The sequence below is a fragment of the Varanus komodoensis genome, unplaced genomic scaffold (genome assembly GCF_004798865.1).
Source record: "Varanus komodoensis strain SLA01 unplaced genomic scaffold, ASM479886v1 scaffold30, whole genome shotgun sequence".
Lineage (NCBI taxonomy): Eukaryota > Metazoa > Chordata > Lepidosauria > Squamata > Varanidae > Varanus > Varanus komodoensis.
In genome coordinates this window covers 12,144,671-12,162,295 of record NW_025335762.1, presented here as the reverse complement: position 1 = coordinate 12,162,295, position 17,625 = coordinate 12,144,671, and the positions used below count along the sequence as shown (strand labels likewise).

Below are 17,625 nucleotides of genomic sequence, written 5' to 3'. Positions count from 1 at the left end.
ATGGAAAAAGTGTAAGCCAAGGGAAGTGTTCAGATGACCTCCCCAGCCCCTCAAGCATAAGACCTGGTTTCTCGCACTGAATGTGTGCCCCCTGGAGAAATGGTCCCTGGTTGGGACTTTCCAATTAGGAATTACTCCTACTCTGCTGCTGCTCTATCCTGGAGGTTTGGCAGAACTAGCCAGCCTGCTCCAAAGAACAGTGTGTGTGTGGGGGGGGGGGGTGTCATTTGGGAGCCCAGGATGAGCAGAGTTGTCATTGCCATTTCGTGAGATTAGCAAAAGAGCCTGCCTTGCCCTAGCAGCCCAGTCATCCTGATTAGCCGGAGCTTGGCCTCGGATGCCTGCCGTCCATGAAGATGAGGAGCCAGTGTGCAGAGACAGGCCTGTGGCAGAGAAATGTTCCCTGCCCCATCCTTCAATAGGTCATGCCATGAACCAGGTCATTCATGAACTTGTACATGCCATGAACCAGGGGCTTATAAAGCCACTAGTGTCTGCTTGGATGAAAAATAAAGCACCCCACTGAATCAAACTCCAAGCCAACTTGAGATGCTGCAGGAGAAGGGTAAAGAGGCCAGGTATGTCCCACCAACTTATTTTTCCAAACACTTGCAGCTTCCTTCACCTTCTCCTAGGGAAAGAATAGTTCCATACCAGCAGCGCATCAGACAGATTAACATCAGTGACCCCAATCATTAGCATTTTGTTCTGCTGCCCACTTAGTATCCAAAAAGACTGGCATCCGTTGGATAACACGATCTGTCCCAGGTGTCCAAACTGAGGTCCTTCAACCTCTTCAACAAGCACATGCAAAAAGAAGGGTCTCTACTTAGGCTTCCGGGCCTTTACTTGGGTTGTTCCTGGACATGAAACCTCCCTGCCAGTTTTTACACAGAAGGAAGGAAGGATCCACTTCTCTGACTTTTCTGCCTGGAGGAAGGCAGCCTCCAGCCTTGTCACAGGCTCTCCATTCTTGGCTTTAACCAAAGGGCACTTAGATTGTGCAGCTCATGCTGAAGACAGCCTCTCCAAGATGGTCTTCTGCCCTCAGAAAAGAAAGAACAACAGAACCTGTGCTGGGAAAATCTTGCCTGATTCACACGGGAAGGACATCTCCTTCCAAGTTCTCCCTCCCCATATCACCATCCTCCGCAAGCCAGCATGGAGTCAGATTCGTGGTGATCATGGGGTCGCCGTCACCGTGATTGTGACATTAACTGGATCATCATCAACGGTTGTTGCAGCAGCAGGAGCAGGTTCTGGAGCAGAGGGTGGAGATGGGGCATCTTCTTGGGCCGCTGTAGGACCTTCTGGGGCCGTGATAGCTTCCTCCTGGCTGGCACCTGGAAAGACAGCAATTGCGTGTGAGTCAGTGGCTCGTGAGCCTTTTTGGGCGAGGTAGAAGACAGCCTGTCCCAGGGAGGGTGATCAAGCGGCCCCAGATGATCCTGCAGTGCGACTCCCTCCAGAAGCAGTAGGGGCCCTGCTGCATTGGGCCCAGGGTCCATCCACCCCAGCACTCTGGACAGCACATTCTAGGAAGGTGCCAGGACTGCAGCTTCTAAGACAGAAGGCATAAAGTCCATTCTTAAAGCATGTGTGTGTGTGTGTATGTGTGTGTGTGGTTTCGCTCCCCAGAAGGCCCATGGGAGTCTGCATTTTGCACCCCTGAAAACTAGGCAATGTCACGGATCCAGGAGCAGGCCTGCCAGCAGCTTACCTGCCAGTGTGTCACCAGTTCCACCTGAAGGTGCTCCGACAGGCTCATGGGGTTCACCATCGAAGTCTGCTGCTGTCTCTGCATCTTCTGGAGTGCTGATGTGCTCACGAGCTTCTGCACCAGCCCTGAAGAAAGGCCCATGGGAAAGACAGACCAGGAAAGGTGGAAGCTTAGCCAGAAACTGTTCCTTCGATGCTCAAGTCTTCTTGCCTAATCACATGCATGACCACACTCAGATGGTCTTGAAGAAAGGGAAAGGCTGGCTAGATACTTGTTTGCTATAGAATCATAGAATGGTAGGAGTTGGAAGGGGCCATGAAGGCCATTGGGTCCATCCCCGGCTGCTGCAGGACACCAAGTTACACCATCCCACTCAATCAATATCACGAACCTATTTTCATGTTGCAAATTGTTGTTGCAGCTCAGTGGAGAACTTAGGATAGCAGGGTCAGGGATTTTAAACAAATAAGAGGATATCTTATGAGTCCTCTTATATGAACAGAGACATGAGTGCCCTGGTAGGCAGAACAAAGATAAACTGATTTAAGATGCTGGCTGGGGAAAGCAGTGGAGCAGTCTTGGAGAGGAAGATCCCAGACTGGATCCAGAGGCCATCCTCTCGGATTGAACAAGCCAGCTTGAAAAGTAGAAAAGGGGGCACTCGAGTGCAACCGATCTAAATCATCATGGTGATAAAGGAAGGGTCCCCCCAACTTAAGTGGAATTCTCAAGGGATGGCACTTCAGAAGAAAAATGTTAATCCATGTGCCCGAAATGCTCTGTGACCCCCAGCTCTCCCACCTGAATGACAAATTTAGAAAGAGACAGACAGACGGACAGGAAGTATTTCCATGGCTGCCAATAAGAGGTTTACTGTGCACTCCTCATTCTCCTCCCATGTTCTTCTCTCTTTTTTTTTTAATGGTTTCTTAAGTAACATTGTGACCTTCCACTTTTGCTTCTGTTTTTAACAATCTCTGTTCCTAATCAGGAAAAGGGAACTTCAGTATTATTTCTGAAAGTGGAACCAACACATTTTCTCCACTTGTGCAATTACGTTATTCCATTACATCACAGCATTGCCTAGGGTTTACGCAGCGGAAAAGCGGGAACGAAAATGCTCTTTGAGGGATGGTGGAGAGCAGAAGCAAGGGGAGAGTTTCTGGATGCCACTTACATTCGGAAGAGCAGGTCGTGTAATCCTGTGGAACAATGCAAGGAGATCATATTTTAAGAACTCTTGTTTTACAAGCACAGCCAAATGAAAACCTGAGCCCCAGACAAACACCCATGCAGAGAGACCTTAAGAAAGGGGATCACACATGGTGCCCATCTCAATTCTCAAGGCAATTCAGAGTTTTTCTACACCAGGCAATGATGTTGCATTTGTCATTCCCTATTCACAGCTGTTTATGGGTTTTGAGACAATATTATACCCTTCCAGTTTCACTTCTCTGTCTAGAGAGCATTTTTGGGAGCTGCTGTATTTCTAAGGGTGTTTTATTCTGTTAGTTTTCATTTAGATGTATTGAATGGGAATAGAATGGAATGGGACGGAAAGCATTGCCAGAGGAAGAGAAGAAACCTAAATTCACCCAGGTTAATAGGCTGGGGGAACTTTTTCCCCAGCAGGATAAAAGGGCCAGAACATCGCAGAGCAATCAAAGCACCTCACTCCATTCTATTCCTGTCCAAAACGGTACAGTCCTGTTGCCTTCCTAAGCACCAGCAACTGTGCCCCTGCGTGGCTCTATTTTCACGCCTTTGTCTCTTTCTGCTTTACCTTCATTGGACGTCCCCTGTAGCTCCTGACCCACAGCCTTCATTCCCTGCTCTGGAACACAAAGCTTGAATAACTTCCTGCTCTAGGAATGACTTCTTGGGCTCCCTTGAACTGGCAGCAGAAAGAGCAAAACCGTCCGCCAACAAGGACCCACTCACTTGGGTTATTCGCCCGGTTCCGAACGATGTACTGAAACACCAGAAGGGACGCGACCGTCGCCACAATCATTCCTGCCGCTGCAGCACCGATCACGGCAGGGTAAGCGTTAAACGGAGGGTCAGCTGCAAGAGAAAGGAAGCCGCTGTTGAAGGCCTTGGGCTCCTTCCCGGACCGGAACTTCAGGACCCGATTGCGGTGGAGGAGATGGAGCTCTGCCGTGCGTTGAAAGGGCGTTTACGCCCCTTGCCTTCCTCAACCCGGTGCCCTGCACATGTGTTGGACTACAGGCCCCGTCGACCCCAGCCATGCTAACCGTGTATGGTGGGAGTTGTAGACCACCCTATCTGGAAGGTCCTCTCCTGTGCACGGAAGCAGAAGTGATGCTATAGAAAGGGGATGGGGATCCTGTAGCCCTCAAGATGTTGCACTGGAACTTCCTGACCTTTGGCCATGCTGGCTGAGGATGATGGCAGTTGGAGTCAGTAACATCAGGATGGTCACCTTTCTCTAGCCTTCTCCAATATTTTGGACTTAGCACCTATCATCGCCGACCACTTACTCTGTTGGCTAGTGACGATGGGAACTGTAGTACGAAACATCTGGAGAGCTTCGGTTAGATAAGGCTGGTGCAACCTGTGCTGTGCTGCCTTTATGTTGAGTTGTTGGGCTTTCTGTCACATGCCTACAGGCACCTGGTCAGCCACTTCACTGGAGCCAGGCAAGTCTGGGTCGGAAAGAAGGCCACTTACAAGAATCCCATGCATGCTGGCCTGAGTTTTGGATTGCCCTGTTTTGGATTATGATTTTATGGTCTTTACCATTTATTGCAAATGAATTCTCCCACCATGCTTCCAATAATGGATGTTCCCATGAAACAACCTTTTCCCACTCACCTGGCAGAGGGATCTAGGGTTGAAGCTATCAGCTGCCTTAAATACACAGTCCATCACCTTAGTATAAATGCCAGTTGAGAGTATTTAACCCCCCTTTGTCCCTGTAGGGGGCACTGGAGGTAAGTTGCTGGGAGGGACAGTTTGCATTTCCCCCACCCATGCACAGAAGACTCTGTCTAGACCCTGGTCCTGAAGACCTGGAGTACGCTAAACACAGTGGTGAGCACATTGTGCATTTACTGTTGCATGTAGGGCCTTTCTATATGCTTTTAATTTTAAAACCAAACGCAACACTCTTTTTCTTGTGCCTTTCTTTTATCTCCATTCTGAAATGATACCAAAAGCAGACGGAGTGTGGATTAACAGCCAACTGGCTGCCTTGGGCAGAAAACCTTGCACTTTTTCCTCAAGGGCACTTCATATCAGGGTTAGAAAGAAACTATTAAAACTAAAATGTGGGCTAAGATACAACTAGGCTGTGAACAGTGCAAGTTCGGATAATGAGATATTTGATTTCATGCAAATTGTACGGTGATGCCAAGTTGTGTTTAAGGCGAACCAAAACTGAGTTGAAGCGGGGCTAAAATGGACAAAAGATTCCTCCAGATAAAAACACTGCAAGCGCAAAAAAGAGGAGGCTCATTATTACATTGAAGCTAAAATGTGTTATGATTGAATGGCATGAATGGGGTCGGAGCAAGTCTAAAATAGGACAAGATGTCAAGATGCCTGAATCTACGGCATGGAATATTATAACTGTGTGGGGAAAATAAAAGAAAAAGGTAACTTTTCATCAGGTTCTTGTGGTTTGCAAACACATACAAGGAAAAGAAGAATTGCAAAGAGTGAAACTGTCGAGCTGGAACCAATTACCATATTTTGCATATAATTATTCCTTGGACTAGTGTGAATTCCAGTAATGAGACCACTTCATGGGATTCATTATCCACACTAACGAGGCCTGGCTGTTTGTGCAGCCACAGGAGAAAAGGATTTCGAATTCTGTTCGTGCAGCTTTGGGGAGAACCAACGGCACCGCAGGGAAAGGGGAACTGCTGCCGGGGTCCGTCTTGATCAGCGCTGGTGCTCCTGCTCCCCGCAGAGGAATTTAAGGCTACTGGGGATGGGGGTCAAGCACTGGGAGAGCCACGCACAGATCTGATGAGGCTCTCAGCAGCATTGCAAAGCCGGAGGATTCTTTCCCTGCGGAAGGAAACCCTCTGTGCGGCTTTGCCCAACGCCTCTCCTCGCTCCTCGGGGCAGGGGGTGGGTGCGGCTTCCCACTGATTCTGCAGCTCATCTGTTTCCAATCTCCTCAGTTTTTCCAAGAAAATAGTTTGCTTGTTTTTCTTGAGTGTTTCATTTTGGTTTTGCACCTTCTTAAAGCTGTCCCCGACCTGCACCCAGACTTGTTGCAACAGCTGCTGTCCATATGGAGAGGACAGGCAGCCGTTCCGGCTTGGCCTGGCGGAGTGAAGCCAAGACGCGCGGAGAATATGGGGCAAACGACAGGCGTGAGGGACCTCATGTGCAGCACCGCTCCTTCGCTGAACAAGTGACTCAAAATAGAGGCCTCTCTCCACTACATGACCTAGAAAAATATTGGTGTGAGTCACAAGCATAGCTGCAGGGTCACCACAATCCCATGGAACTTGCCTGCAGAACCTTATTTAACCTGCAGACCAAACCCAACCTGCTGATGGCTTGGTAGTTTTGCCCATTTCTTCCTCATTCGAACAGGTGGAAATGCCTCTCCTAGGGCTTTGTCACTGGCAGAAAAGGCTTTAAGCTAAAATACGCCAACATGTGGGCTATTTGAGCCCTTCGGGGTGCTCTGTTGTTTCTGCAGCCCATTCAGCACCAGATTATGTGCCCCTGAGCATCACAAAAACTGAGCTCTGCCCTCGTTCTGGAAGAGAGCTGGGACGCCTGCCATAGATTAGGGTTTTATGCCCAGAGCAGTCTAGCATACTGTGCAATCTCTTTCCTGCTCAGCACAGCACCACAAATGACAGCCTGGCGTGGATGAGCACAGCCAGTCCCAAACCAGAGACCGAGCGGCCATCTGGCCCCGGTGGTGCAGCGACCCTCGTGTGATGCCTCCGCTCCATGGCCCTGGCCCGCCCTCCAGAAAGCCACCATGGCACAGGCCACAGGCTGCGATACGGGGACTCGAGAGCACTGGGCATGCTGGAAAGAGGTGAAACTCTTGCTCCCTGCTTGCAGAGAATCACCTGGGGAGACCTCAAAGGGTTGCATTCAAAATGGGAAGTGTAACAGATGCTCTGCCCACTCCCCGGAAGTCAGGCACTGAGTGGGGCATGCAGGGAGCTCTGCCGTGGCATTGTCCTTATGCCAGATCCACAAAACAGCCGGAAACCAGCTTTTCCGTTCCTTTGCACAGGGAGCCCTGGAAATGCAGTTCTGTGGAAGGGGGCCAGAAGCCCCTAGCAAGGATTCAGAGTACCCCTCCAAAATACCGTCTTCTCAGGGAATGCTGTAGAAGCTACAACAGTATAACTGGCAGCAAATCTTTTTGGCACCAGGTTAGGACTATTTTATTTCTCCAGGTTGTATAGCTCCTTAGTTTTAAAAATTGTGTCATTGTCTTTTTAGATCTTTGCACTGCTGCTGGCTTTTATCTTGGTGACTACTTTCATTTTATCCTGCCTTCAGTTTATGGTTTGATATTATGTTTTACAACATTATTATATTTTATGGTTTTAAATGCTGGCTTTAAATTGCCCAGGCTAATAAATAGTTTGGACTTGTAATACACACATATAAAATAAATATATATTAATTAAAATCTAATTTTGCAGCGTATGCACATTCTTGGATGCACCAAGCCACCTTTTCCCTAGACTATCACGCACTCTTAAGTCCTTTTTATGTAATAGGATGCAGAGAACATCACAAAAGGTAGGAAGTGGGAACATGCCCAGCTCTGCATGGTCACCAGAACATGCTGCCACTCTGTACGACTCTGGTGCGCCCGCAGTTGGAGCACTGTGTTCCATTCTGGGCCCCTCATTACAAGAGGGATATAGCAAGGTCGGAATCAGTGCAGCAGAGGGCCACTAGGGTGGTGGCTGGCTTGCAGGGGAAGCCATATGAGGAGGGACTGGGGGAGCTGGGTCTTTTCAGCCTTGAGAGGAGGAGACCCAGAGGGGACCTGTTAGCGACATACAGGTATGTGAGGGGGTGTCACACAGAGGTGGGTCGTGACCTTTTCCCCCTGCAGTGGAGGGCAGAATGCATTCCAGTGGAGCAAAGCTCAGGGAACCAAGATTTAGTGTGGATGTCAGGAAGTTAGGACTCCTGGGGTATGGAATGGGCTTCCACGGGAGATGGTTGAAGCCCCAGTGGTGAGGGCGTTTAAGGATAGGCTGGACATGCACATAGTAGGCATGTCATGAGTGAAACCTGGGTCAGACCAGATGGCCCAGGAGGTCCCTTCTGACATGCTCTGTTTCTATGTTTCCATGCACATGTGCATCCTCCTTGCACAGCTGGGAGTCCCGCAACAAGCTTGATTCAAAGGAGGGCGTGCATCTCGTAGCAGATGATCAGGTCCTTTTTCTCCTGCAGAAAGGTGTCCTGCTGCTTCCACTTTGAAAGATTTTGCAGCATGAGCTCCATTACCTCAAATCCAGTCAAAGGGCAACCAGAGGTTTTCTGAGCAGTCCAGTCAGCCAGCCAGCAAAGGGATTTCTTTGCAGGGAGCCGGCTGGCAACTGTTATGGGAAGGTGGGATGCACTTTCCAGCAGCAGCAGCAGCAGCAAAAACAGGGTCAGGGGAGGAGGGCATAAAGTCATCCCCAGCAGGAAGGATTCACCACGCCATGCAATTAAGAAGAGACAGGAGCACACAAGAACGGCAACCCCGTCCAACCCCATCACATGCAATAGGCCCCCTTGACCCTGAACCCCTCCCCATGGTGGCATGCAGTCACCTCTGCCCCCAGCTCCACCGCCTCACACGGCGCAGCAAGCAAGGAAAAGGATGGGCAGCTGCATCACACCCACATGAGAAAACCAGGACAGCAACAGCAGGGTAGAATTCCAAGAGATTCCCCCAAAAGCAGAGGTCTGGGGATAAGCACTAGCAGAAGCATGTTCTTTCTGGTCTTTCCACACTCATGGGAACTTGGCTCCTCTCTGTTTTCACCTGACCTGTTGCTAACAAAGCAAGCTTCCTTGTCCCAGACTCTCCCCCCTTTCCCCCAGATGTTATAACCCACATCTGCTGCCAATGCTGGCTGCCAATGCAAGCTGCAAGCTGAGTGGGGAGGATGGGTGTTGCTTCCCAACACTTCCAGAGGGCACTACCTCAGAGAGAAAGGTTGCTAGGTATGGAGCAATGGTCTCATGATTGATACAAGGCCCTATCCCAGGTGCTCTCTGGGAGAAGAGCAGGGGGAGGTACCTCAGGTGGGAGGCAAGGCATAGCAGTTCCTCTCTCAACTAGAAGACATTTCCTTCCAACCTTGACCTCACAGGAAGGCTGTACTCACATCACATGAGTATGTGTCCGGTGTGCAGAGCAAGGTAACTCCCGCAGTGGCCTGCCAGAGAAGCTGGGCTAGTCCACCGTGCAAATACTTGCAGGATTAGCATCAGACCCACTGGGAGACACGAGAGGCTTGTCAAAGGCTTCCCGGTGGTGCTCAGCCTGGCTTCAACAATATGAGTTTTTGTGGTGGCTGGTTTGTGTTCCTAACTTGTTAGGTGCTGCCAGTCCTGCAGTGTCTTCCTTTGTGCCTTGACTCTCACCTCTTCCAGATGTTGCCTTCACCGCCTGTCCTGTCACACCTTTGCTGGTATCTGACCCTCGCCTGTTCCTGGCTCTGCTTCTGCCTCTGCTCCTGCCGTGCCTTGCCAGGTGTCTGACCCTTGCCTGAGAAAGGTCTGGTTCTCCTCCCATGCCATCACCCCAAGCCCTGGGTTCCTAAGAAGCCACCTGATGTTTCTGTTCTGGAGAGGACAGTTTGCCTTGTGGCGGGCTCAGGACTAAAGCACAGTTCTGTCTACAAGCATCTTTGTGCACGGAAGTTTTATCCAGATCCATCTCAGCATGAGCCTCTTTTGAACTAGAGTTTATTGGAATGTTCCACAAGCAAAGCTGCTCTTTTACCCCTCTGAAAGCAGCAAACAGGGCAAGACAAATTCACACGGCAGCCTCATGCATGCCAGCTTGCGGGCGCGTCCTCCTCTTCCAGGGCCTCTCCCTTCTTTAACTCTATTCCCCTCCCTTTTCTAGCTTCAGCATTCTCTGTGGATAATGGATGAAACCCTCCTATATTTACACAGCCCCACCGTGCAGCAGTGCCACCACCTCATGGTTTTGTGATGGTGCATACAAAGAAGGGCAGAGAAAGGGCAAACCGGGGAAAAGCATGTGCAAAGGAGCCAGGCTTAATCTCTCAAAGAAGCTGGAATCAGAAGCCAGAGACTCCTGGTGGGTCAAAAACATCTTGCAGAAAAGCCCCAAGAAGGCGTTGTGATCATACATAGCAACTGCCTCAAAGGAGCAGAAGGAAAAGTCTAAATTGTGGCATTGTTTCTAGCCTATCCTGGCAAGGCACACTGTATTTCTGTCTGCTAGGAAGAGGAGGAAGCACCTTGCCCCCTGGCAAGGTGGGCTGTCTTTCTGTCTGCGAGGGCCCCGTGTGCTCCCCACCCCGCAATGCCCAGCTGTCCCCGACGTGGCCCATAGAAGGGTCGGGTCAGCTCCCAAGCCGGTTTCCAAAACAGCCCCTGGCGAAATGCCTGCGCCCATGATCCACTTCACCTGGTGTCTTCACTTCAGAGGGGTGCCCAGTGGTGCGGTGGTTGACAGCCAGGATGCGGAAGGCATACACCACCGCAGGATCCAGCCCACCCAGCTTCTGGTCACGGATGTCGGGGTCAATATCGCTGGCCACGGTTTCCCAGCTGCTGGCCAGCTGCCTCTTAAGGGCCTTTTTGGCTTCCCTCCTTTGGACCACAAAGCCAGTCAGGTTGCCCGAGCCCTGGGTCTGCCATGCCAGCTCCACCTCCGTGCGGTGGCGAGTATACATCAGCTTGCTAATTGTCACATTGGGCGGGGTGGGGTACTCTGCAAAACAGACAAGTATTTCCTTCGTCACTCTTCACGAATGGACCCTTCTGCCGTTCCTCCAAGAAGCCCAGTCCCCACGGCTCTTCCGTACATGCACTCCATGCTCCAAGAGCCCGACCTGGTAGGCTGGGCCGAGAGAGGGCAGTGGAGCCAGGAACTCCCCAGCTGACCTGACCCACGATCTCCTTAGTCTTCGTCCAACAGTCTGGCATTGGAATGCACTGGCTGAACCGGCCTCCCCTTCCGTGACAACATGTGACCTGGGAGAGCTGTCTGATCGATAGTCCGGATTATTATTTTTAGCTCTGACCATTATGAGGTTGTTTGATTTCTAATAAAAGACATTCTTGGCACTTTCCCCATGTGCTTGGTCGATGCCCAAGTCTCTATCCAAGCTGACTTTAGACCCACAGTGTGTGTGTGTGTTGTGGTGGGGGGGGTACACACACAGAGGGAGCAGCACTGCGCCTCTATTTTGTTCTCTTAATAGGAATTTGCACAAAAATCTAGATTAGGAAAATATTAATACAGGGAGGAAAGGCTGCATTCCAGAGCCACTGCCTTGGACAAAGTGTTTTAAAAAATTCCCTGGATCTTGCAGGTCACATGCAACTTGCCCCTTAGGATCCATGCACTGATCCTACCCAGTTTTAGAGCATTTAAATGGGGCTTTGGTGCATTCGCATGGCCTGCAGAAATCTCCTTACTTTTAACCTGCAGGGTGATGGCGGCAGAAGTGTTGCCCACGGCGTTCACGGCTGCACAGCGGTAGATGCCACTGTCTCTCATCCACTCTGTGTCCTGGAGGGTCAGGTTGAACCAGGCCTTCTCCTGATGCAGTCGGTATTTCCTAGCATCTGCTCTAATGACTTGGTTCTTGTTGTTGTACCAGAAGACTTCTGACCCCAGGTAAGCACCTTGGAGGAGACAGGCCAGCTGGGCTTCATTCCCTTCAAAAAGAGTCACCTTGGATCTTTCGACTGCAATCCTGGGAGGTTCTGTGCACAAAAAACCAAAAGCAAAAACACCAGTGCAGAAATTGACAGCTCTCCAAAAGGCCATACTGAGAAATACTCCAGAAGATCATCCCCAGCCAGTCACACTCAGCTACGTGGCCCATCCAGCCTTGTGCTCAAGGCTTCCAGCTACATGGCCCATCCAGCCTCGTGCTCAAGGCTTCTTCCCAGGGCAAGCAGCCTCATGGCACATCATCACTGGGATTGCCAACACTGGCATGGAAAATAGACTCCCCCCCCCCCACAAGCTCCCAGCAGCAAGGATGCTGCGGTCCCGTCACAGACACCACGACCGAGCATGCTCACAGCTTTCATTCACTGCCGCCACCAGGACAGGCCTGGTGGAAGGAAGTGGCCAGCAAGTGAGAGCTTGGGTATTAAAGGGTGAATAGCTTGCGCAGCTCATGAGGGGACTTGGGGGGGCCCACAGGGTTGGAGGAGGAGGTGTTTAGCCTCTCTGCTCTTGCTGGAACTGGGCACTCTGGATCTCAGCTAGAAAAGCAAGCCCCTTAAAAAGGAGATGGGTGGGTTTCCTTTTCTGAACCGAACAGTGAATCAAGCTATGGGAGTCTCCCATCACAGTCTAGCACTCCAGCCAGGGAGAAGCATTTGGGTGTGATAAAAACAGGATGCCGGTGCTGGATCCTGACCCGGGGTTTGGGGCCCAGCTCGAGAAGCCCATCGGTTCGCCTTTCTTTACTCCCTCCAGCCCAGAGGGAGACATGCAGAGCAGGGCCGTTTGTCCAAGAGGCAGGAGTCCTCTCGGGCAGAGGAGGGCCCCTCCCAGGACCTGCAGCCTGGACTGAGCCCGGAGCCCCTGCATGCAGTGGAGCTGCAGCCCCTCCCCACACCGGCTCGTCTCTTACCCAGCCGGATGTGGCACTCGGCAGCCCTTGCCTGAAGAGGGTGAGCAGCCACACAGGTGAATTCCTTGCCTCCCAGAGTAGCGTTGGACTTCATGACGAAGATGTTGTGGGACTGCTTCAGCCCCCCCAGCACGCGGTCCCTCCAGTCTCTCCACCAGAGGGTCACCCGGGGCGCTCCACCTGCCCAGTCACAGGTCAGCATGAGGAACTCGTTCTGCTTTGTCGCCACAGCGCTGCAGGTTGGGCTCCCTCCTGGGACCACTGCGGCACAAACAGCGGGCTCGTTACAGACCAATTCCTCACCATCACGGGCACCAAGGCCTGCTTGAGCAGGGCCAGGGCCGGCATCCAAGGGGGGCGCGGCTGAGCATCCCCTCCTCCGTCGTGGCCCACTGGCAAGACCCCCTTGGAACCGCTCCTCCACTCCACCTGTGCAGCCCCCTGGCTCTGGCCCAGGCAAGCGTGCCGAGAAAGTGGAGCGAGAGGTCCCAGCGCTGCCTCCTCGCTCTCTGCCCGTCAAGCAAGCAAGCGGGAGCAATGCTGAGAAATCGGGGCAGGGGCAGCTGGCGACAATGGTGGTGGAGAGACGGACTCGCCAGTTAAGCTCACATGGCCGGGAAGGGAGATAAGCCACGATGACGGCGACTCCTCCACACAAACACAAAAGTTCATGGGTTCTGGGTGGCTTGCCAAGCCACTCTGCCATGGAGTGGCCACCCGCATTTACACTCCTGCTGCCCAAACCCAGCCGGCCCGGGACAGGCAGAACCTGGGCCAGATCCACCACCCGGTCATGTAGTGCGGTGCACGTCTGTGCTCGAGCAGGAAGCTGCGGGGAAAGATACTCACAGACAGTGCTCTTGCAGACGGCGTCCTCTTGCAGGGCCGGGTGGGAAGCCAGGCATGCGTATGAGCTCCCGTTGTGAACGGCCATGCCCCGATGGATTTGGGTGGCATTGGAGTAGGTGGCCGTGTGGTTTCCCTCCTGCCCGGATTTCACCCACCGCAGCCGCACTGGGGGGAAGCCCCCTGGCCAGGAACAGTGCAGAGCAAGGTCTCGGAAATTGGCCGCCGGCAGCGGCACACAGCTGGGCTTCCCCTTGGGCAGATCTGTGCGTGGGGCAAACATCGTATCAACAGCGATGAGGAGTCACCGGCTCCCAATACATCACGGCGCGTCATGGACTGCAGCCTGGTGCGTCATGACCTCGGGCAAGGAGGATGGCGGCAGAGGCGTGGTGTCCTGCCCAGCTGCTCTTGCATCACGCCCGAGCACCTGCCTGACTCACCTTCTCCAAATCAATCTTGCTGGTGCTTTGTCCACCGTGGTGTCGGCAGAAAGTGACGGGCAGGCATTGCTCCTGCAGGGCCTAGTGTGAGCCTTGTGCACCCACAGCATCCCTGCAGGCAGGTGCAAGCCTGAACCAGCCATACTAACTGAATCAAGGGGGACTGGTGGGTGTCTTTGTCCGCGATATTGCAGCTGAAGGGTTGTAAAGTGGGTGCCCTTTAACGACTGCACCCTAATTAATGGCCAACTGTGATTGCAGCTTCATGGCACAAACCAGAACTCTCTATGAATCTCCTCCATTGTTTCAAAACACAGATAGTGTGAGCTTAAGTGGATCTTCCTAAGCAATCAGGCAGAAGCAACCTAAGTAACCCGGGCAGAATCTGGGGACCGAATGTCTGGGGCACCACACAGTGGAAGGAGCAGGAGGGCCTCCCCGAGCAGGCCAGCATGTCATATTTTGCAGTAAGTGAAATAGTGCACTCAGCCAGTAAGAAGGGCAGCCAGTTAGCCCATTACGTTCAGGGCCTAAAATTGCCTAACTGTCCCATGAAAAGCGTTATTCCCCTAGTTCAGCTTGCTGCAAAATTGCTAGGTGTTTGCTTGTCACCCTTGAAATCTCTGGGTTGCTCGTTGACTAGAAGCAGGAAATTCAGCAGATGACAATCCTCATCCTGTGAATCTGCATACTGGAAAGAGCATCACATACAGAATTTATGAAAACCAACTATCATCAGAGCAGGACTTCTCCGTGGGGGGTGGGAGCTGACCCTCATTTTCTTGCCTCAATTCCTTCTCTCAGAAAGGAAGTAGGGGGATGGCCCACTGCTGGCTGTTAGGAGAGGTTTCTACGTGAAGACAGGGTTCTCTCTGGGCTGGAGCCTTAAAAAACTGTGGGATCTCTCTCCTGCCTCCAGCCCACACGCTGGCAGATCTAGCGGTACAGTTCAACCAAAGCGATTCCCTGTGCCGCTGCCTGTGTGAATTGGCTCTACCTTTCCCTGGTGCAAATAGAGGGTCATGAAGTTTGTGCTTGATGCAGGACCAGGCTGGGAATTCCTAAGCAGACTGAGATCGGTAGGAGCAGCATTAAGGGTAGGCAAGGCTGGGCACCTCTCATGGGCCCCACCCTGCCGAGAGGAGCCTTGCTGTTCCTCTTCTCCATTGCAGGATAGTTCTTCTCTCGCCTATGGCCCAGACAGCAGAATCGGTGAGAAGGAGCAGCAGTAGAGGCCTTGTTCTCTTTGCTCACTGGCTGCCTGCCGGTCAAGCAAGAAGATGGTGGCAAAGATGGGAAAGGCAATGATAGTGGAGATGAAGAGCCGGACTCCCTGAGGAAGGGGGTCCATTGGCAGTGTCTTCCCCCAGTCCTGGAGACAGCACTGTAGGTCAGTCTTGCAACAGACATCAATTCCTCTCTTGGGTCAGACATAAAACATTGTGAAGAAGAGTCCCTTTCAGACAACCTGGAACAGTGTTAATTGCTTACAACAGCATCTATAACAAACCCTTTCAATCACCAGTAAAGTACTGGACCCATTCTCCAAGGCCATTCAACAATAACTGCAGTGACATAGTAATCTTTCCTCTCCCTCCTTCATTTCTCTTTTGCAAAGAGGGACAAATTAGAAGCACTGACCAGAAAGAACAAAGCAAAGGTGGCTTTGGCCTAGGTTCAGAAAGCAGAAATACTGCAGCTGAAGAGCAAGATAGGGTGACACTTCCATCATTTCCTCCATTACTATGTGAGGAACAGCAGCATCCTTGGCTCTTTTCCGCGATAAAGAGAACATTTGCTTCATTTTTTGACCATCATTCATCAGGGCCATCAAAGATGGAACCCTCTCTTGGCACCTGCTCCCACTGAAGCCCAACCCTGATTTTTTGTTGATTTTTTCCCCCTCCTTTTCTCCTCTTCAGCTACATCAGGGAGATAATATTCAGAAAGGCAGAAGGAAACAAAATACAGAGGACAAAGGGAAAGAGGTTGCAATACCGCATGCCAGCACCTCACGCCCAGACAAGGTGGGGAAAGGGTCGCTTACAGTAGACGGTCAAGGTGATGGCGGTCTGGGTGCGTGTGTTGAGGTGCAGGTTTTGGGCCAGGCATGTGTAGATGCCCGTCTGGGTCCGGGAGATCCTGGTGATCACGTACTTCTGGCCTGAGTAGACCTGGGAGCTGTTGTAGAACCAGATGTAGTGGCTGGGTGGATTAGAGGGCGCCAGGCAAGTCATGATCACCTCTTCCTGCTCGTTGGCCAGGAAGCCGTGCTGGTTAATGGCAAAGGGCTCCACGCTGATCACGGGCTCATCGGGTCCATCTGCAGGACAGCGATAGCACTAGTCAGTGGTGTTCAAGCGGCAGAGCCAGGGAAGCCTCCGGGTGATCTCTTCTGACAGTGAAATATTCAGTGCATGATTTAGCAGCAGGAATTTAAAACCAGGAAAGTGATTTCCTGGTTCTAAAATCCTGATAAAAGCCAAAATGTGGGTTTTTAAAAGGAATATGAAAGCAAGCAAATTAATGTAAAAGGCAGCAATGAAGGAAGCAATGGAACCCACCCAAATCAAAAGCCACTCTGGCAGCCAGCCAGCTCACATGGTGAAGTCTGGCTGGCCCAAAGAGGCATGCGCTTGCCTGCCAGCAGAAGGAGGGGCGCCTGGCCTCCTGGCAGGGGTTCTAGGGCCTGGGAGGGCCTACCAAGCTGCCCCCACTTGCACTGCCAGCAAAAGGGCCACCGATGCTGGTGTTGCTGGGAAGGGGCCGCCTTCAACTTTCCTACAACCCATGGAGGCTCAAAGAGGAGAAGAGGGCTTCATAGCAAGGATACTCAGAGCACGTCTGTCACTCTAGCAGAAGCCCACTTTAAGCCAGTGCCGCCGGCATGCCTTCCGCGCACACCCCAAAATCCTGGGAACAGCTGTTTCATGAGATATCTGTGACCCCCTTGCCGTGCTTCCCACCCTGTGCCCTCCTGACGTCTCAGGCCGCAACCTGCTTTGGCCCAGCCAACGTGCTCCGTTGTCTGCTTCTATGCCAAAATTAAAATATTGGAAGGCTTGATTGGATTCCTTGTTTGGACCTTCAGTGCCCTTAAATCCTCCATAGGACCTGGAAGGACACACAGAAAGCTGGCCATGAACAGAGAAGACAGAACACCTGGCCTGGTGGTTCAGTTACTGGCATTCAATCATTTCTTCAAAAGTTGTTTTTATACTTTCTGTCACATACATGGCACCTATCCAAACACTTAACGGTAGCAAAATGACAATGAACATATAAATTTGGCTAAAACAATACCTAGGCTACAAAACCAGCGGCCGTGATTTTTTAAAAAAAAATAAAAAAATGCTGGGGTTACTTACAGATGACATCAAGATACATTCTGTCACTGGTTTGGCTGTTGACTTCGTTTTGGGCGGTGCAGGTGTACCAGCCCATGTGAGTTCGGTTAGCTGCTGTCAGGTTCAACAGGCCACCCGCGGTCTCCATGACGGCTGATGTGCCATCCCGATTGGTGTGGCGGTGCCAGGAATATTCGACAGGATGCGTCCCTTCTTTCACTGTACAAGCCATCACGACAGTCATGCCTTCCACAGGTGTTGAATTGTTCATCTGTAGGAAGGGCTTTGAAACAGGAACTGGGAAAGATCAGACATAATTCTCAGCTGCACTGCTTCCCTTACCAGATACCTGCAGACTCAATGAAGTCAGTATGTACTCAATGAAGACTTTTTCAAAATTGCCCTTTTTTCAATGGGATTTTAGCCCTATATTAGGGTTAGGGGTGTGC

At 51.6% G+C, this 17,625-nt stretch overlaps 1 protein-coding gene across 1 annotated transcript in view; it reads right to left on the bottom strand.

The window, feature by feature from the left end:
• Positions 1-1,182: 1,182 nt before the first annotated feature.
• VSIG10L2 (V-set and immunoglobulin domain containing 10 like 2) overlaps positions 1,183-17,625 on the bottom strand; it is a 21,065-nt gene continuing 4,622 nt past the window's right edge. Inside the window, exons 3-12 of the mRNA XM_044437399.1 lie at positions 17,198-17,473; positions 15,877-16,152; positions 13,390-13,650; positions 12,541-12,801; positions 11,366-11,656; positions 10,350-10,655; positions 3,662-3,784; positions 2,898-2,922; positions 1,721-1,845; positions 1,183-1,343 (exon numbers count right to left, since the gene is read on the bottom strand). Coding sequence (XP_044293334.1) covers positions 1,183-1,343; positions 1,721-1,845; positions 2,898-2,922; positions 3,662-3,784; positions 10,350-10,655; positions 11,366-11,656; positions 12,541-12,801; positions 13,390-13,650; positions 15,877-16,152; positions 17,198-17,473 — 2,105 coding nt within the window. The remainder of the gene's footprint in view (positions 1,344-1,720; positions 1,846-2,897; positions 2,923-3,661; positions 3,785-10,349; positions 10,656-11,365; positions 11,657-12,540; positions 12,802-13,389; positions 13,651-15,876; positions 16,153-17,197; positions 17,474-17,625) is intronic.